The 18,085-nt window shown below is 48.6% G+C and overlaps 1 protein-coding gene across 7 annotated transcripts in view; it reads right to left on the bottom strand.

Moving 5' to 3' along the window:
* The window catches only part of TTC7B (tetratricopeptide repeat domain 7B), a 277,951-nt gene that overhangs the window by 85,628 nt on the left and 174,238 nt on the right, over nt 1–18,085 (bottom strand). For all 7 annotated transcript variants that reach the window (XM_061429699.1, XM_061429701.1, XM_061429698.1 and 4 more), the window contains 4 exons: nt 12,824–12,907; nt 11,527–11,631; nt 9,505–9,622; nt 7,473–7,530 (listed from right to left, as the gene is read on the bottom strand). In XM_061429699.1, the coding sequence (XP_061285683.1) occupies nt 7,473–7,530; nt 9,505–9,622; nt 11,527–11,631; nt 12,824–12,907 (365 nt within the window). The remainder of the gene's footprint in view (nt 1–7,472; nt 7,531–9,504; nt 9,623–11,526; nt 11,632–12,823; nt 12,908–18,085) is intronic.

Raw genomic sequence — 18,085 nt, forward strand, 5'->3', positions numbered from 1 at the left:
TCCTTTTTGGGGTGCTTTCTATTTTTCCTGCCTGATCCCGGTTTCTTTCTGCACTCTTTCCTTATTTGGGAATTATTACTTTTTAATCAGCCTAACAACAGACTGGTTCCAAATAGGAAAAGGAGTACGTCAAGGCTGTATATTGTCACGCTGCTTATTTAACCTCTATGCAGAGTACATCATGAGAAATGCTGGGCTGGAAGAAGCACAAGCTGGAATCAAGATTGCCGGGAGAAATATCAATAACCTCAGATATGCAGATGACACCACCCTTATGGCAGAAAGTGAAGAGGAACTAAAAAGCCTCTTGATGAAAGTGAAAAAGGAGAGTGAAAAAGTTGGCTTCAAGCTCAACATTCAGAAAACTAAGATCATAGCATCTGGTCCCATCACTTCATGGGAAATAGATGGGAAACAGTGGAAACAGTGTCAGACTTTATTTTTGGGGGCTCCAAAATCACTGCAGATGGTGACTGCAGCCATGAAATTAAAAGACACTTACTCCTTGGAAGGAAAGTTATGACCAACCTAGATAGCATATTGAAAAACAGAGACATTACTTTGCCAACAAAGGTCCATCTAGTCAAGGCTATGGTTTTTCCTGTGGTCATGTATGGATGTGAGAGTTGGACTGTGAAGAAAGCGGAGCGCCAAGAATTGATGCCTTTGAACTGTGGTGTTGGAGAAGACTCTTGAGAGTCCCTTGGACTGCAAGGAGATCCAACCAGTCCATTCTAAAGGAGATCAGTCCTGGGATTTCTTTGGAAGGAATGATGCTAAAGCTGAAACTCTAATACTTTGGCCACCTCATGTGAAGAGTTGACTCATTGGAAAAGACTCTGATGCTGGGAGGGATTGGGGGCAGGAGGAGAAGGGGAGGACAGGATGAGATGGCTGGATGGCATCACTGACTCGATGGACGTGAGTCTGAGTGAACTCCGAGAGTTGGTGATGGACAGGGAGGCCTGGCGTGCTACGATTCATGGGGTTGCAAAGAGTCGGACACGACTGAGAGACTGAACTGAACTGAATCAGCTTTAACTTTTAAACCAGTCATACGTGTTGCTAAAAGTTTTACAGTATTTTTAAATACGAATAGCCTTAGTACAATAAAGTCTAACTACAACTTAAAGTTTTTGTTTCATTTAAACTCTTCTCTGTCCACTAGCTAATGGAATGCACACGTGGGATGACACGTTTCTGGGTTTTGTCTCGCATCAGCAATGGCAGCCGATGAGCCTGGCTTCGAGAAGGAGCCTGAGGTGGAGAATCGCAGGCCACGGTCTGATCCCCCGGCAGGCGCCTCCCTCGGGCTGGGCGCCCACGTGTCACCCTGGGAGGCGTGAGCACTCCTGGCAGGCCAACGGCTGCTGTGGTTAAGTTTTGGCTTGGCCTTGATGCTACTTCATCCAAATTCCTGGATTTCAGAGAAACTATATGGCAATCAAAGGCCTGGCTTTGCTTATAAAATGAGGTTTTGGTTTTTTGATGAACTGCAGGGAGAAATGGAGGATATTCATTCAGTCTTTTGAAGGTTCTACTAAGTCCCATGTAGTTTTCTAAGGACACGCAGCTGTGACATGTAAGACTCCGTGCTCAGACACTAGACTTAGTCTATCAGGTGGCTTCTGGCACCAACAGGAAGAGGCTATCCTAGCCTCTTACTTGATGGCAAGCATGCCATCCTTGCTTTCATGTGGAAGTCTACTGTATTTTATAAGCAATCAAAATGTGGCTATAGATGAGACATGATTCTGTGTTTAACAGTCTGGTGGGAAGAGAAAAACAAACTTTTACTTTCTTTAAGAGGCACTGTGGAGCAGACTAGTTACAAACGGGGAGGCCCAGACAGTGAACAAAACTTCAGGCTCTTCCGTCAACATTCTGTGATTAAGGGAGGATCTTCTAACAGCAAATTCAAGATGAGAAAGAATGCCAAATCACCATGGCATCAACTGTGGCAAACACACCGAGGATGGATTTCTACAGTAATGAGGCCTTTTTAACGGGGCTGTCTGTCTGCTGTGGGGAAAAAGTCTTCTGAGTGTTTGCAACCCAGAAAATATGTGAAGTTCAACAAACTGGGGCATTATTTGGGCAAAGACCCTGATGCTGGGAAAGACTGAAGGCAGGAGGAGAAGGGGACGACAGAGGATGAGATGGTTGGAGGCATCACCGACTTGATGCACGTGAGTTTGAGCAAGCTCCGGGAGTTGGTGATGAACAGGGAGGCCTGGCTTGCTACAGTCCATGAGGTTGCAGAGAGTTGAACACAACTGAGCAACTGAACTGAACTGATTTGGGCAAATGTTGTAGCTCGTGTGTGGGACTCGGGGGAACTAGGGGGTTGAGGTGGGATCCTCTGTCCCTTTTACAATCTTAAGAGCAAAACTCCTATCCCTGGGAAATAAGCTTGCCTCAAAACACAGCTGGAGGACCTCTCCCACTTCAGTCTGAGAAGCTGAGGCTGAAGACCTGCCTTTGTTGCCCTTGGAGATGTCTAATTTCTAGCGGAGGCCTACTCAGAATGCCCCAGTTTTTATTACTTGACAGGCATTGGTTTTCCACGAATTTGTACATCAAAGAATTTTTTTCTTTGGTGTTCATAAAAAGTAAGATTGGAATGTCATGGTTTTTGTCTCTCCCAATTATTCAGGGAAAATGAATACAAAATGAATTATGAAGAAACTTTGAATTAGTTAGCATTATTTATTTTATCTCATCTTCTTTCACAATTAATAAAACCAGCTTCCTACAACCCTCAAAAAGAATTCCACAGAGCTATAATTTTCTCAGCACGGTTTAGATTTTTTACAAATGAAGTTAAATTAAATCATGGTTGCCTCTACCCAACACCAACCAAGTAGAAAGCTGGCAGTGGTCTGGAGAACTCAGGGTATAGATAAGAATGGTTCTGACCAAGGGTCCTACTTAGCATCTTCAAACAATTATTAACTATTAATCCACAGCACCAAGAAAGAGATGTGCTAGACATCTTGGCATCACTGGGGTGCATTAGGACAACATCTGAAGAACTGTCAATGCAGCTAATAATGAATATCCAGTCACCAAATTTCTAATGAGTTAAAACTTAAACACACACATTTTAAAACAGCTTATTTCCATAACTTGGTTAAAGAGATCATCTGATCACTTCAGCCTATGAAAGAAAAGAGGAAACACGGAGCTGCCCAAGAAAACTAGAAAAGTTCATGGTGTTCATCTCAGGTAGACTCTAAAAACCTCTCTTCAGTTGTGCAGGACAACTTCGGCAGCGAGGCTGCCTGTGACACCGTATCTGTACGCCCACAGAAAACCTGCTCGACAGAAATCATCAAGCAGTGCAGGCGAGAGGAAGGGCGTTAGTGATCTTGAAAACCGCAAGCCTGCTGGACTCTGTACGTGAGAAGAGAGCAGCCCTCTAAACCCCATTCCCACGCGGTGAGTACCTGGTGAAGCTGCTAAGAGAAATTCAAATTCCTAAAAGTGTCATCACAGGGAAGCTCACGAAGTGCTTCCCTTGTCAAAGCGCCTCCATATTCATTAATTCCATGCTTCTCCCACAGGAACAGAGCAACTGTTAAACTACTGGCCCACTGAGGCCACATCTATTCATCCACCCATCCATCCATCCATCCAGTCATTCATTCATCCATCCATCTACTCAGCCAGCCAGCAGTTCACTCAGCCATCCATCCATCCACCCATCCATCCATCCACTCACTCACTCATCCATTCATGCAGCCACTCAGCCAGCCAGCCGTTCACTCAGCCATCCATCCATCCATCCATCCATCCACATATGCAGTACCTACTGTGATGCCAGGCCCTAGCCCCAATGAGAGCCCCCAGAAGCTGCCACTCAGATCAATTCATCTTCTTAGCAAGCTCTGCAAACAACACTGTTTTTCTTCACTACACTTTTGTATAGGACAATGAGTTGGTTCAACCTCTTAGGCTGAACTTATAAGCATATGAACAGCTGAAGGTCTCAATATTTTGGTGCAATTACGTAACTGGGATGTCTTCAAAAATCACCTTTCTGAATCCAAGAGGGAGCAAACCTTTCTGAATTCAGACTCCGGTCATAACGGAGTTAATTTTCACGTTAGCTCTGCAGCCTCACCACTTTTTGAGTTACATCATTTTCTTTTTAACCAAAAATTACCAAACAGTTGTATTAACAGAATTGTGGGAAGACTTAAAATATATGGTAAAAAAAATTTTCACCCAAATGATTTTTAAATATCCATTTACATATAAGAATACAAGTCCTTCTGGTGTACTTAAAATCGTTTCCTTATAGATTTTTGTGACATGTACTGTAACACTAGGAAAGTCCTAGTTAATGTGTACTTGAAACAAAATATTTTGATTCCTTTGGAAAATATACTTAAATACACATAAATACAAATTTAGGTTAGCCTTCCCCAATATAATCACATGGGTTAGTAGGATTTTATTCCTCTTTATTCCCATACGAACTAATATTTTAAAAATCCCTTTGAATTAGAAACTAAGAAAAAGAGGAACAAAAAGAAATTCAGGCCAAGGGAACAGCTGTTATATAACATGAAGTTATGAGTTCTGTGGCTCAAGGCAGACCACCACCATGGCTGTTTTTAGAGAGCCAATAAGATGAGCTGGTTTAAGAAAAGTGAAACAGATGTAATGACCACTTTCTTAGGCATCCATGTGTGGGTTTTATAAACTAGGACTGGAAAATTTAAAACTCCAAATCATTTGAAATGGAAATGCTTTCCACACTCGGTGCTGAAGAGCATCAACAGAAACTTCGCACAGAGACAGGAGGTCTGTTTGCAGCTGTCAGTTGGTACTTTCTGTCATTAACCAGTCTGGGACTGGCAATGTGAAGGAGCTATGGTGAGCCTGCTAAGAAAGGGAAAGGAAAGAGATGAAAGCATCTCAGACTAACTGAACCCAGCGGTAATGATCTCCTTAAAAAAGGAGCACGTCCATGGTGACGGACCTGCAGCAACCCTGGTTCTAAGAACAGAGATCCATCAACAATTATCAGGGACCAAAAGAATGCTCAAACTACCGCACAATTGCACTCATCTCACACTCTAGTAAAGTAATGCTCAAAATTCTTCAAGCCAGGCTTCAGCAATACGTGAACCATGAACTTCCAGATGTTCAAGCTGGTTTTAGAAAAGGCAGAGGAACCAGAGATCAAATTGCCAACATCCGGTGGATCATCGAAAAAGCAAGAGAGTTCCAGAAAAACATCTATTTCTGCTTTATTGACTATGCCAAAGCCTTTGACTATGTGGATCACAATAAACTGTGGAAAACTTCCAGAGATGGGAATACCAGACCACCTGACCTGCCTCTTGAGAAACCTATATGCAGGTCAGGAAGCAACAGTTAGAACTGGACATGGAACAACAGACTGGTTCCAAATAGGAAAAGGAGTACGTCAAGGCTATATATTGTCACCATGCTTATTTAACTTATATGCAGAGTACATCATGAGAAATGCTGGGCTGGATGAAGCACAAGCTGGAATCAAGATTGCTGGGAGAAATATCAATAACCTCAGATATGCAGATGACACTACCCTTATGGCAGAAAGTGAAGAGGAACTAAAAAGCCTCTTGATGAAAGTGAAAGAGGAGAGTGAAAAAGTTGGCTTCAAGCTCAGCATTCAGAAAACGAAGATCATGGCATCCGGTCCCATCATTTCATGGGAAATAGATGGGGAAACAGTGGAAACAGTGTTTTTTGGGGGGCTCCAAAATCACTGCAGATGGTGATTGCAGCCATGAAACTAAAAGACGCTTACTCTTTGGAAGAAAAGTTATGACCAACCAAGACAGCATATTCAAAAGCAGAGACATTACTTTGCCAACAAAGGTCCATCTAGTCAAGGCTATGGTTTTTCCAGTGGTCATGTATGGATGTGAGAGTTGGACTGTGAAGAATGCTGAGCGCTGAAGAATTGATGCTTTTGAACTGTGGTGTTGGAGAAGACTCTTGAGAGTCCCTTGGACTGCAAGGTGGTCCAACCAGTCCATCCTAAAGGAGATCAGTCCTGGGTGTTCATTGGAAGGACTGATGCTGAAGCTGAAACTCCAATACTTTGACCACCTCATGCAAAGAGTTGACTCATTGGAAAAGACTCTGATGCTGGGAGGGATTGGGGGCAGGAGGAGAAGGGGACGACAGAGGATGAGATGGCTGGATGGTATCACCAACTCAATGGACATGAGTTTGAATAGACTCTGGGAGTTGGTGATGGACAGGGAGGCCTGGCGTGCTGTGATTCACGGGGTCACAAAAAGTCAGAGATGACTGAGCGACTGAACTGAACTGAGAGATCCTCCTAGAACTTCAGGGTAGGTAACTGAGCTTCTAACATAACAACAAGAAATCAGGGTAACACAGATATTTAAGGCGACAGGGTCAATACTAATTCTACATTGGACGTCACGGTGCTATACTCTCAGTGATTCATTATACCTCCAGTAAGAATCAGATCAGGGCACCATGGTACAGGGGGCTTCCCACATGGCACTGGTGGTAAAGAACCCGCCTGCCAATGCAGGAGATGTAAGAGACCTGGGTTCAGTTCCTGGGTTGGGTAGATCCCCTGAAGGAGGGCATGACAACCCACTCCAGTATTCTTGCCTGGAGAATCCCATGGGCAGAGGAGCCTGGCAGGCTACAGTCCACAGGGTTGCAAAGAGTCAAACATGACTTAGCCACAGCTGCAGTGGTGTAGCGGATACCAGAGAAGCTGGTCAGCATCAGAGACCTTGACCTTCTCGACTTTCACAGCCACAGGGCTCTGGCTCTTCATCCCTGCATCTCAGACCCTCACCTGCAATGAACACACACCTTGTCTTGTCTACTTACTGATGTGGGCCAAGGCTCAAGTGAAGGGTGTGAACGAGCCCTGGGACATACAAGCATCGTCTAACATAAGGCCTTCTCTAATTTCGTGAAAGGCACGGCAATGGAGGTGACTGTAAGGTGTTACAGAACACGGCAGGGATAGAGAGCCCTGGGCCTGCTGGCCTGACTGTCTTAGGTAGTATTTCAGAGACTGTCCTAATATCTGGCTTTTTTCATTTCCTAATATAAAAATCTGCAGCTTGACATGTTAAAAAAGAAAAAAGCAAGCAAAGAATGATCCTTTTTCTAGATGATGAAAAATGTCTTTAATAAAAGGAATCATCTCCGTGGACATAAAAAGTACCTCTCTTGGAGCTGAAATAACTCGATTAGGAATGAAAATGTGCCCAGATTAATAAACAGATGAAGAATGCGGATCTACATGGCAACAAGTGATGCAGCAAGTTTTATGCTGTATGTTCAGTGCTCAAGAGGAAAGACTTCCAGGGGTGGAACACTGTTTACATAATCCTTATAAATATCTCTTCTTTTTATACTCACCACACTCTGGTGTCATTGTGTACAGCCGAGTGAAGAGAGGAACTCCCACTCACCTCTGAAACGCAAGAAGCGCCTTTCTCTGAAGGACCTCCTGCATCCCTCGCAGAGAAGCTAAGGAAAGGGTTCAGTTAGTCAGCGACATGGAGATCAGGGAGTTTTCAACAAATACCAAACATCACAAAACCACACATTTGACTGGATTAAGAGCCACAGATTCTGGGTGCCTACCTGCCCAGCCTGCCCCGGTGCTATAGAGGCTAGCAGACAAAGGCTAGGTCAACCTGAGGTCCTTACGCTTGGGCATAACTGTGCAACCATGCCAAGGGGAGAATGGGCGGTGGCTGGTCAATCTTGGCACCCCCAGGAAAAGGGGCCCATCTTCAAAAGACCAGCTGGGAATTCCAGACAGAAAAACATTCTCAAGGGCAGGCGTGTAATCCCCAGGTGAAGCACGATTCTGCCAAAATGGACTAGGAGAGATTCAAGCACCAGTGGGTGGATTAAACAGTCTTCAGAGAGCCTTCTGGCACCAAGAACCAAGGACACCAGCCTAAGGCCATGAAAGACAAGTTTAATTCACATGGGCAATGACCAGGACCTCTGATATCTTGATGTGAACCCCAGAGACAGACCAGGCAAGCTCAACAGTGAGACTAAATCAGCTCAACCCTTCCCCGGTATACAGCACATGAGAAACGGCACCTCAGAATCTGGTAGAAACTAAAAAGATACTTCTTGCTGCAACAACAGAAAAAGTCCTAGAGGATCCTGCTTATGGTTGCCTCTGGAGATGGCCCTTATCTAACAAATCCAACAAGGCAGAGCCCATCCTGACACTGCTCTGAGGATGGCGGAGGGCTGCCAGAACTGGATGTAGCTGAAACCTATGGCTAACTCAGAACAATAGTAAGTGAGCTAGAGGGAAGCAGAGGGGTGAACCAGGGGAACCACAGACACAGATGAACCCAACAGGGCCATGCGACTCACCCAAAGTTACAGGGCTAATTAGGGGTACAGACCAAACCAAGAATTTACATGGATAAATACAAGGTATTAAATTTCACTTCACTGAAAGTCTGCTATAGTTAAAAGATGTTTTGGGTATTGCCAGTATATCAAATGTATATGAAAAATTAGCAAAAAATCCATTACTGAAAATCAATGGATATGCAAAATTTCTATTTTAGAGCAGAGGAAAGAAAGATTTGGGGTAACATGTGAAATAAACTCTAGCAATATTATGAAGGAAGAAAAAGGAAATGAGTGCTAGGGTAGTGTTTTCTCTTAAGGGGTTGTAATTGCTGGGGACACATGAAGGGCTCCCAGGTGGCTGGCAAAGTTCTATCTCCTGAGCAGGGTGGTGACTGTAAGAATATTTTCCGTTATACTAATTTATTGAGTTAGATAATTTTTGAGATTTTGGGGGGGGGTATCTGTGTTACATTTCACAGCAAAACGTTCAAGAAATAATAGAAAGAGATCATAAAAACAATTTATCAATTGACCCTTTCTGTAAACATTGAATTGAAAACCTCATTAAGTGCAAAAAACACACTTAAGATTTGTTTTTAGCCAAGAACACATCTACGGAAGCAGTAAATACATCCAGAATGTGCAGAGTCACTGCGTGTACTGTGCACCCCTGGACTACACACACGCCTGTGAACTAAGATGTGCAAACGCAGGGGGCGGGCCCTGAGAACCCAAGGTGGGCTTTCTGGGGGAGGTGAGCCCCGAACACTCCTGTGTTCTTGTGTCTAAGACCAACATCCCTTCACATGGGGCGGGCTCGGGCTGGGGCTGGGGCACAGCTGGGTCAGGCCAGGTGGGTTGAGTCATCTCTCATCGCACAGCTCTGGGCAGACCCCCCACATCTTCCAGCAAGGCTCCACCAGCACACGCCCCTGTGAAGAGGGGCCTGGGCGCCCAGGCCCAGGGCCATTGTCACCCGCTCCCCGTCTCTGCCCTGTCTGAGCAAAGAGGACGCCGGGGGCAGGGACCCCGGGACAGGGGGGCCCACCCCGTGCCCTCTGGACACTTGGGGGAGCGGCAGTGCCGCCAGCCCCCGTGAGTGGCCCCACTCACCGTCAGTGGCCTGCAGACTGTAGGTCAGCCCCAGGGCCAGGTAGCCTTTGGCCTTGAACTCTGACGTTTTCTCTCCCGCATCAACCACCGTTTTGGCAAACTTCTCAGCTTCTTCCAACTGAAAAACCAGATCAGTTAAAAACAACAACCTGCAGAATTTCTACTGAGAGTTCCCAAAAGCGTCCGCTGCCAAAGGTGATTTCTGACGAGTCACTGTTAAAATAAGGCCCCAGCCTTCCAGGGCCACTCTGGAGACTGCGTTCTCTTAATTTGAGCCTCTCAAACAGGCCTCAGGACCCCCACCTGGCCTTTTTCCTTTAAACTTCCCCGTATTGCTCTTCTGCCTCTTTCCCAAGGCCCCTTTCGCACTCTGTGGGGCTCTTCCGTCTCTGCTCTTCCCCAGCTGGCTCTGTGACGAGGCTGTGCTGGGCACTCGGGAGTTCCACACGTCTATGTGTGTGATTTGTAAAGAACAAAGTTCTTGAAATGTTTTGTGCTTGAGTCTTTCCTGTTTAGCATGATACAAAGAGTCCTTTAGGCTTGGGTTTTCTCTCCTATAAGCTGTTAAAAATGTCAGAACTCCACTATTTATTTTATTGAGTTGGCCAGAAAGTTCGTTCAGGCCTCTGAACACAGGCCAGGAACCCGAACGAACTTTTTGGCCAAACCCGTACAACGCATAGGACGTGGGTCTCACACCAGCAGCTTCCAGTGGGAAAGGAGTGCAGCCACAGCCACGCCCACAGCAAGGCGGCCTTCCGCACAGCTCATTAGAGACACAAGTAGCAAGGTTTGTTCCTCTGGAGCATGGTAAGTATTAATATTATTGAAGCTGGGGGACAGCACATGGGTGATGGCTGATTATACTCTTTCCTTCTGTGGTATTTGGAAATTTTAATAATAAAAATACTAAAAAAACACAGAAATGACTTGCTATTCTCATCTTGAAAAAGAGGTTTATACAAGGTGTCATGGAGATGACCAGTGCCATCGCTGGAAGCTGTGTGGCAGAGTCACAGCTGGAAGCTGGCACGTTCAAAGTGCAAAGGTTTGGTCCCCGGCCCTGGCCCCCCTCAGAATCTGCCTGCTTGCCCCCTCGCTTGCCACGCCAAGCTGCTGAAACCTGCATGGGCCACACGACACCTTCACAGCTGCGTTTCAGGTGAGAACCTGCTCTTTCAAAATGCCTTTTTTCTTCCACATTTCCTGCCTCCCCCCACCTCCGATTCCCCCTCCGCTGGGTGAGAATAAACAGAAAAAAAACAAGCAACAAGGACCATACTAAAAAACCTTAGCCAAGAGCCTCAGTCTTTCGAGCAACTTCTTATCACTAACCTTAACATGAAGTTAAAGAAAGACGTTAAGACTCCACTGTATGTGACAATCATCTATATACCATCTCAGCAATAGTCTGAGTTTTCTAGCGTCTGCTCAAATGGTGTATTTCTGAGGAAGTACACCGAATCAATGGACGTGAGCAAATTCTGGGAGACAGTGAAGGACAGGGAGACCAGGTGTGCTGCAGTCTGCGGGGCCACAAAGAGCCGGACACGACTTAGGGACCGAATAGCAACTGTTACAGATCGGGCTCTTCCCAAATTCTAACCTGAACAAGAACGTTTGAGAGGAAAGCCTCTGTGCAAGCAGAGGGGTGAAGGAGGCTGGGTTTACACATGAGCTAAGGCGGAGGGTGACTCTTGGCTTTACAGAAGAGCTCAGGCTAAGAGGGAACCGCTAAGGGACCAGCCCTTTCCGGTCCTGTATGACTTGCGTACAGGATGCATCTGAGTATGCGTTCCAGTTCTATCTCACCATTTCTACCTTTGAAGCACATTCCCATGAAAAAGAAACACCTGGAGCTTTACTGATTCCCTGAAGTCCCTGGGGTGGGAGCTGAGGCCTGAGAAGGCCAGTGGCCCAGGCCAGGAGCCCGGGCTCGAGCAGCCTTGCTTGTGTGCAGACGATGAATTGCTACTGTCTCCTCTCCACCCAGATGAAGGAGAAGGCCTCAGGGGCACTCACCCAGTGCAGGGAGCCCACGCACAGCTTGGCGGCCAGCAGCGGGATGGTGGCGTCGTCCGGCTTCAGGCGAATGCACTCCTTCAGCACCTTCACGGCACGCGCAGACTTGGCGAAAGGAGAGTGTCTCTGTGAGACTCAGCGTTTCTGACCAGAACCAAATACTGAAGTCTTCCCAGAGGGGTTTCTGATGAGGACACCCTCTGAATGAGGTTTTCCAACTTGGGCCCAACCGAGCAGGGGTCTGGGGATGGTGGTAACCAGGGTTGGAACTTTTGGGGGACTGGGGAGTAAACTGTCAAAGCAAGTGAAAATGCCTCCCTGGAATTGTTGCCCTCGCTTTATTCCCTACTTGTGTAGTTGCTGTAAAAGTAAGGAAAAGAAAAGACAGCGGAGATTTACAGTATTACAAAGAATAAACTACCCAGCTTAAAACGTGTGTGTGTGTGTGTGTTAGTCACTCAGTCGTGTCCGACTCTTTGCGACCCCATGGACTGTGGCCCACCAGGCTCCTCCGTCCATGGGATTCTCCAGGCAAGAATACTGGAGTGGTTGCCATTCCCTTCTCCAAGAGATCTTCCCGACCCAGGGATCAAACCCAGGTCTCCTGCACTGCAGGCATATTCTTTACCATCTGAGCCACCAAGGAAGCCCAATTTAAAGTGTACCATACAAAACATCTGTCTCCACTTGCCCCCAAAAAATCTTGTGTCTCAGACTTGACTGTTTACTAAAGGGCCCAAATTAACCAGAAAAACAGTGGCCACTGTCGTTATTGAGTGTGTTCATGCAGGGACTATTTTAAGCACATTGTGAGTGTCATCTCACTACCTGATGACAAGTCTGTGAAGCTGGTACCACATGTCTGTGGGGTGGACACCGAGGGACCCGCCGTGGGGCATGTGGGAGAGCGCAGCGCCAGGCCCCTCTCCACAGTCCTCACTTTCAACCACACACAGCCTCGTACCATCTCTTGCTAAAGATAATTAATAGATGTGCCCCTCCAGGAACAGCTGACACTCTTAGACAAGTGAAAGGGGTCGGTGTGAAAAACCAACCTCAGTTTAAGCCATATCTTAATAAAGTTACAACAACTAGAAAAAACGAAGAATTTCAAAATTTTTCTTCTCAGTGATGTCTCTATGTTGGGCCCCACATAATTAAATGTGACCATTCATTTCTGAATGACCAAGGAGAGTTTCAGAGAATTTGTGCAGATGTCTGCCGGGCACCACCTCATCCCATGAAAGTCAAGTTAACCATGGACGCGGAGGACCACATGTTGCAGGGGGAGACTCACCTTTCCAGCAGCCATGAGCGACAGAGCAAACTGGTACCAGAGATGGAACTCCTCGAAGGCAAACTTCATGGCTCTTTCTAAGCACTGGTTCGGAAAGAAGGCAGACAGACGGGTGTGAGCGCCAGCATCGCGGCTGGACAGGTGCGAGCGTGTGTCTGGCACACGGAGGCAGGTCCCGCCAGATCGGCCTCCAGGAGCACTGAGCGCACCCTCCCGCAGTGAGCACCCCCACGGGCCCCTGGCCGCCACACACGTGCCAGAGGCCGGGATGGTCTGCAGCTGGCTGACACAGCCTTTTCTGGTTCAGTCTCAGCATGTTTTATTTACAGTCCATGTTATGCATCTTAGTGCATAGTTCTGAGAGTTTGGAAAAATGTATATAACAACGCAACCACCAATACAGACTAAATGAAGTGCAGTCCAATCTGCCACCCCCGCCCCCCAAATTCTCCTGTGTTCTTTTGCAGAGAAACTGTCCTGGTACTGCCTCAGCACCCCCCAACCGCACCCCCTGCCACTTCAAGACTGGAAACTACATTTGTCCTTATGACTTTTCCTTTGCAAGAAATGTCGTAGAAATGAAATCACACAGTATGTAGCTTTTTGAGTGTGGTTGTTTCCATTTAGGATAACGCATGTGACATTCATCTATTTGTACAACACAACCCTTGATTCCAAGGAGCTTTTCGTGTGGTACAGGGAAAGAGGAAGGCACAGTACACTGCTCAAACGCAAGGTCCTGACTGACAGGGCTCCCAAGAGGAGGAAACGGAAAGCCCTGGGAAGGTGGAAGGTACAGTACACTGCTCAAACGCAAGGTCCTGACTGACAGGCTCCCAAGAGGAGGAAACGGAAAGCCCTGCGAAGGTGGTCTTGGGGAACAGGAATGGCATCCTGGAAGAATGCACTTGAGCTGGGCTTTCACGGATGAGAAGGGAAAACACACAGCTGGGATTTGGAACTGGTACTTCAGGGCATCCTGGTGGCTCAGTCAGTAAAGAATCCGCCTGCAATGCGGGAGACCTGGGTTCGATCCCTGGGTTGGGAAGATGCCCTGGAGAAGGAAATGGCAACCCACTCCAGTATTCTTGCCTAGAGAACCCCATGGACAGAGGAGCCTGGTGGGCTACAGTCCACGGGGTCACAAGAGTTGGACACGACTGAGCAACTACACCACCGCCACTCCCGGAAGAGGCCGGGCGCACAGACACGGAGGCAGGAGCGCACGCTTCTGCGTGCCGGGGGCAGGCGGCCCAGGGTGACCCGCCAAGGTCTCTGGGACTGGAGGCAGGTGTGGCTGGGGCTGCAGCGCTGAGCACCCACAGGCCGTGCCTCCTCTGACTGCCCCCTCCCTCCCCACCCAGCCTTGCTCCCCCGCCTCTGTGCTCTCAAAGTCCAGCCCTGTGTTAACGCCACATCCTCGCCCTCCCACCTCAGCCCAGCCCAGCTGCACTCTGAGAAAGTACCCAGGGCAGAGTTCCTGGCTTCCCTGGATCCTCTCTCCGGGGGCAGAGTTACAGATCCAGGCCACCCAGGCCACCCAGGAGGAGCCTCTGGTTTCCGCACAGAGTGGCCCGGCCACACCAGAACTTCGGGGAGATCGCGGACGGGGAGGGTGCACACCAGGGTGGGAAGGCCAGCCCTAGGTGGACAGGGGGCTGGGGCCTTCAGAGCCAAGCGCAGAGCTAAGGAATGTGGCCTCAGTTGGCATCAGCAAGGAAGGACCACTCAAGGAAGGAGCAGGGGGCTGGTGAGATGGGGGGGTGAGGGGATCCCAAAGTGTCTGGCCTGCATACCGAGGAGCAAACATATGGCACAGAAGGCCTGTGTGTGTGTGTGCACGCATGCACACGCGCATGTGTGTGTTCATTAGAGGGAAGGACACTTTACAATTAAGGGAGAATGCAGAGGCAACCTGAAAGGAGCAAGTAGGCAGAGAAGAAACGAGATAAGCCAGAGGCCCAGGCCCCCAGAACAACAGACCCCGGGGCGAGGCCTTCCCGCAAGGAGGCAGGTTCTGCAGGATGCAGAGGAGCGGCCCTTAGACCCAGAGACGTGGATCAGCCCGTTTTCTCTCTAAAGATGGAATGAGCGGTTGCTGGGAGGAACGAAAAGGAATGGAGCTAGGAGCTTCCAGAACGAACAGAGCAGCAGCACCCTGAGGGGGCAGAGAGCGCCCTCGGAGGCTGTAGCCATGGCGCCCACAGCAGCAGAGAGCACCCATGGCAGCCTGTGGCCACGGTGCCCACGGCAGCAGAGAGCGCCCTCGGAGGCTGTGGCCACAGTGCCCACGGCAGCAGAGAGTGCCCTCGGAGGCTGTGGCCACTTCTCTGCAGGGAAGCCCCTCACGGCTCGGGGCAGGAGAAGGCAGGTGGTGCTCAGGAGGAACGGAGACGAGGAGGGGGCATGCTCAGCGTCTGACTCACCATGACCCACGGACTGCAGCCCAACAGGCTCCTCTGTCCACAGGACTTTATCAGGGAAACCCCAGTGGCTCAGCGGTAAAGAATCCACTTACGATGCAGGAGACCTGGGTTCGATTCTGGGTCAGGAAGATTCCCTGGAGAAGGGAGTGGCAACCCACCCCTGTATTCTCGTCTGAGGAATCCCATGGACAGAGGAGCCTGGTGGGTTACAGTCTACGGGGTCACAAGAGTTGGACACACCCAAGCGACTAACACAACGACAGGTGATGACACCGATACAGGATGTGAGAAGGACACTGCCCCCTCGTATGACCACCCCGGAGACACACAACGCAAAGCTCAGGGCTGGCCACGTGACTCCATCCTGCACCAGGATGTCGGCAGGAGTTAAAGGGAGGAGCGCTCAGCCGGCACACACTTTGCCCTCGGCCCGGGACACAGACTCCACACTGGAGGGGGGCGGCCAGGAAGCGAGAGCCGTGAGGGCAGACGTGCCTCTCCGGGATGCCTGAGCAGAGAGAGGCCGGCCTGGGCGCCTCGGGACGCTGCAGACCTCCTGCCGTGCGGGAGAAATTAACCCGCACTCGGTTAAGGCACTATCAGCTTGTTAGCTACTTCCGGATTCACCTCTCACTAACACAGACCCCGAACGGCAGAGCCCCAGAGCCCTCTTACCTGCTCCGCTACATGGACGAGCAACAGGCAGGCACGACTGTGCCTTTAGGAAGCGCAGGAGGGGAAACGAGAGGAAGGCAGCTCGCTGAGAAGGTCGAGCAGGCAGGATGGGGTGCTGGGGGCACACTCGGCCCAGGTGTGGGGTGGTACGGCCGGAGAAACACGGGGAGGCCAGGGGTTACGGAGAAAAAGTGAAAAGTCAACAGAATCCGGAAACTGATTTAGGGAAGGGGGATGGGGGATTGGAATGATGATCGCACTGACGGAATGAGGCAAAGGAGTCAGTGTGTGCGGAGGAGGGGGAGGACGATGGTCAGAGAGGAGGTGTGTTCCAACAGCTCTGCTCAACTGGTTCGCTGCAACACAGCCCCTAAGTGCTTAAATGTATATACAGAAACAGTCAAGTGTTTGAGTGCCTTTCTTCCTCCTTTGCTAAGAGGAACAATAAATACCAACTGTCTCCCTGATAAACAAAAGGAGCTCATAGCTGAAACAGTCTGTTCTGAACCAAAAAGCCAGATGCTATAAATAAGCGTGCATCCTTGTTTTCTTCTGAGGCAAAGGCTAACGCACTCATCATCCTCAGTGAGAAACACTCACAGAAGCTTAACTGGTACAGAGCTCCATTCCAGGTGCACCAGGGAAATACCAGCCCTCATAAACACACAGTCTCAGGGCCGCCAGGGAGCTCGGGAAGCACCCAGTTGAGGTCCTCAAAGGAGAGGACATTTGTCACTTTGGCTGCCAATCAATCACCTCAAAACTCTTCTTTTTGCTTTCGGGACACCCTGGATAAAAGGTGCACAGACTCTCCCTTCCCGGCAGCCAAGCCTAAGGGTGAATGAAGAAGGAAAGAGATAGGAGTGTGACATGTGACCTGAGTACGGCCAATCAGGTGCTCCCGCCAGAGAGCTGCCCAGGGGTCAGGGCAGGGAGAGGGCTGCTGGAAGCTGGTTTCTGTGGCTGGGCCTCGGGCCACAGTAGCAGCCAGGCTGGTGGAAGCCTCCAGACTTAACTGTATCCTCCAAAATTGGGGCAGGAGCCTCCTTAATTTCTGTTCACTCCTGATCTTCAGCCTTCTAGGGATTCTGGGTGCTAAATGGTTTGCACCGGTAGATGCCTTTTCTGCTTGAAAGAACCGGTTGGGCTCTGTTACCTACAACCTTGTCTTGGGTTCCAAGAGCACTGCAGATGGTGACTGCAGCCATGAAATTAAAAGACGCTTGCTCCTTGGAAGAAAAGCTATGACCAACCTAGACAGCATATTAAAAAGCAGAGACATCACTTTGCCAACAAAGGTCCATCTAGTCAAGGCTATGATTTTTCCCATAGTCATGTATGGATGTGAGAGTTGGACCATAGAGAAAGCTGAGCACTGAAGAATTGATACTTTTGAACTGTGGTGTTGGAGAAGACTCTTGAGAGTCCCTTGGACTGCAAGGAGACTCAACCAGTCCATCCTAAAGAAGATCAGTCCTGAATATTCATTGGAAGGACTGATGCTGAAGCTGACAAACTCCAATACTTTGGCCACCTCATTCAAAGAGCTGACTCATTGGAAAAGACTCTGATGCTGGGCAAGATTGAAGGCAGGGGGAAAAGGGGACGACAGAGGATGAGATGGTTGGATGGCATCAGCAACTCGATGGACATGGGTTTGGGTGGACTCCGGGTGTTGGTGATGGACAGGGAGGCCTGGCGTGCTGCAGTCCATGGGGTCGAAAAGAGTCGGACACAACTGAGCGACTGAACTGAACTGAAGGCCATGAAGGTGTACCCAGGGTCCTCTTATAACAAGCCCTACCTCCCAGCCCCCAACAAGCAGTTGTACTGCTTCTGCCTGAGAACCTTCCAGAAGAGGTGACTCAGGAGAGTCACCTGAACAGCAGCCAGAAACAAAGAATCTAGGCAATACCACAGATTAAGTGTGTGAATTTGGGCAAGCCAGTTAACCCCCCTATACCCAGATTCCTCATTATAAAATGGGAAATACAACAGTAAGTAACGTAGAAAATTATCAGGAAGATTAAATTAGTTAATACATAATAAGCAACAGTACTTCAGGTCCAGGCTAGTAGATTAGCTACTATCTTTTTTTTAAATGAATACTCTTAAATTAAGAAAGAAAATGTAACATGATGCCTATCACTTTATCCAAATT

This window comes from Bos javanicus, chromosome 10 (genome assembly GCF_032452875.1).
Source record: "Bos javanicus breed banteng chromosome 10, ARS-OSU_banteng_1.0, whole genome shotgun sequence".
In the NCBI taxonomy this organism is placed as follows: Eukaryota; Metazoa; Chordata; class Mammalia; order Artiodactyla; family Bovidae; genus Bos; species Bos javanicus.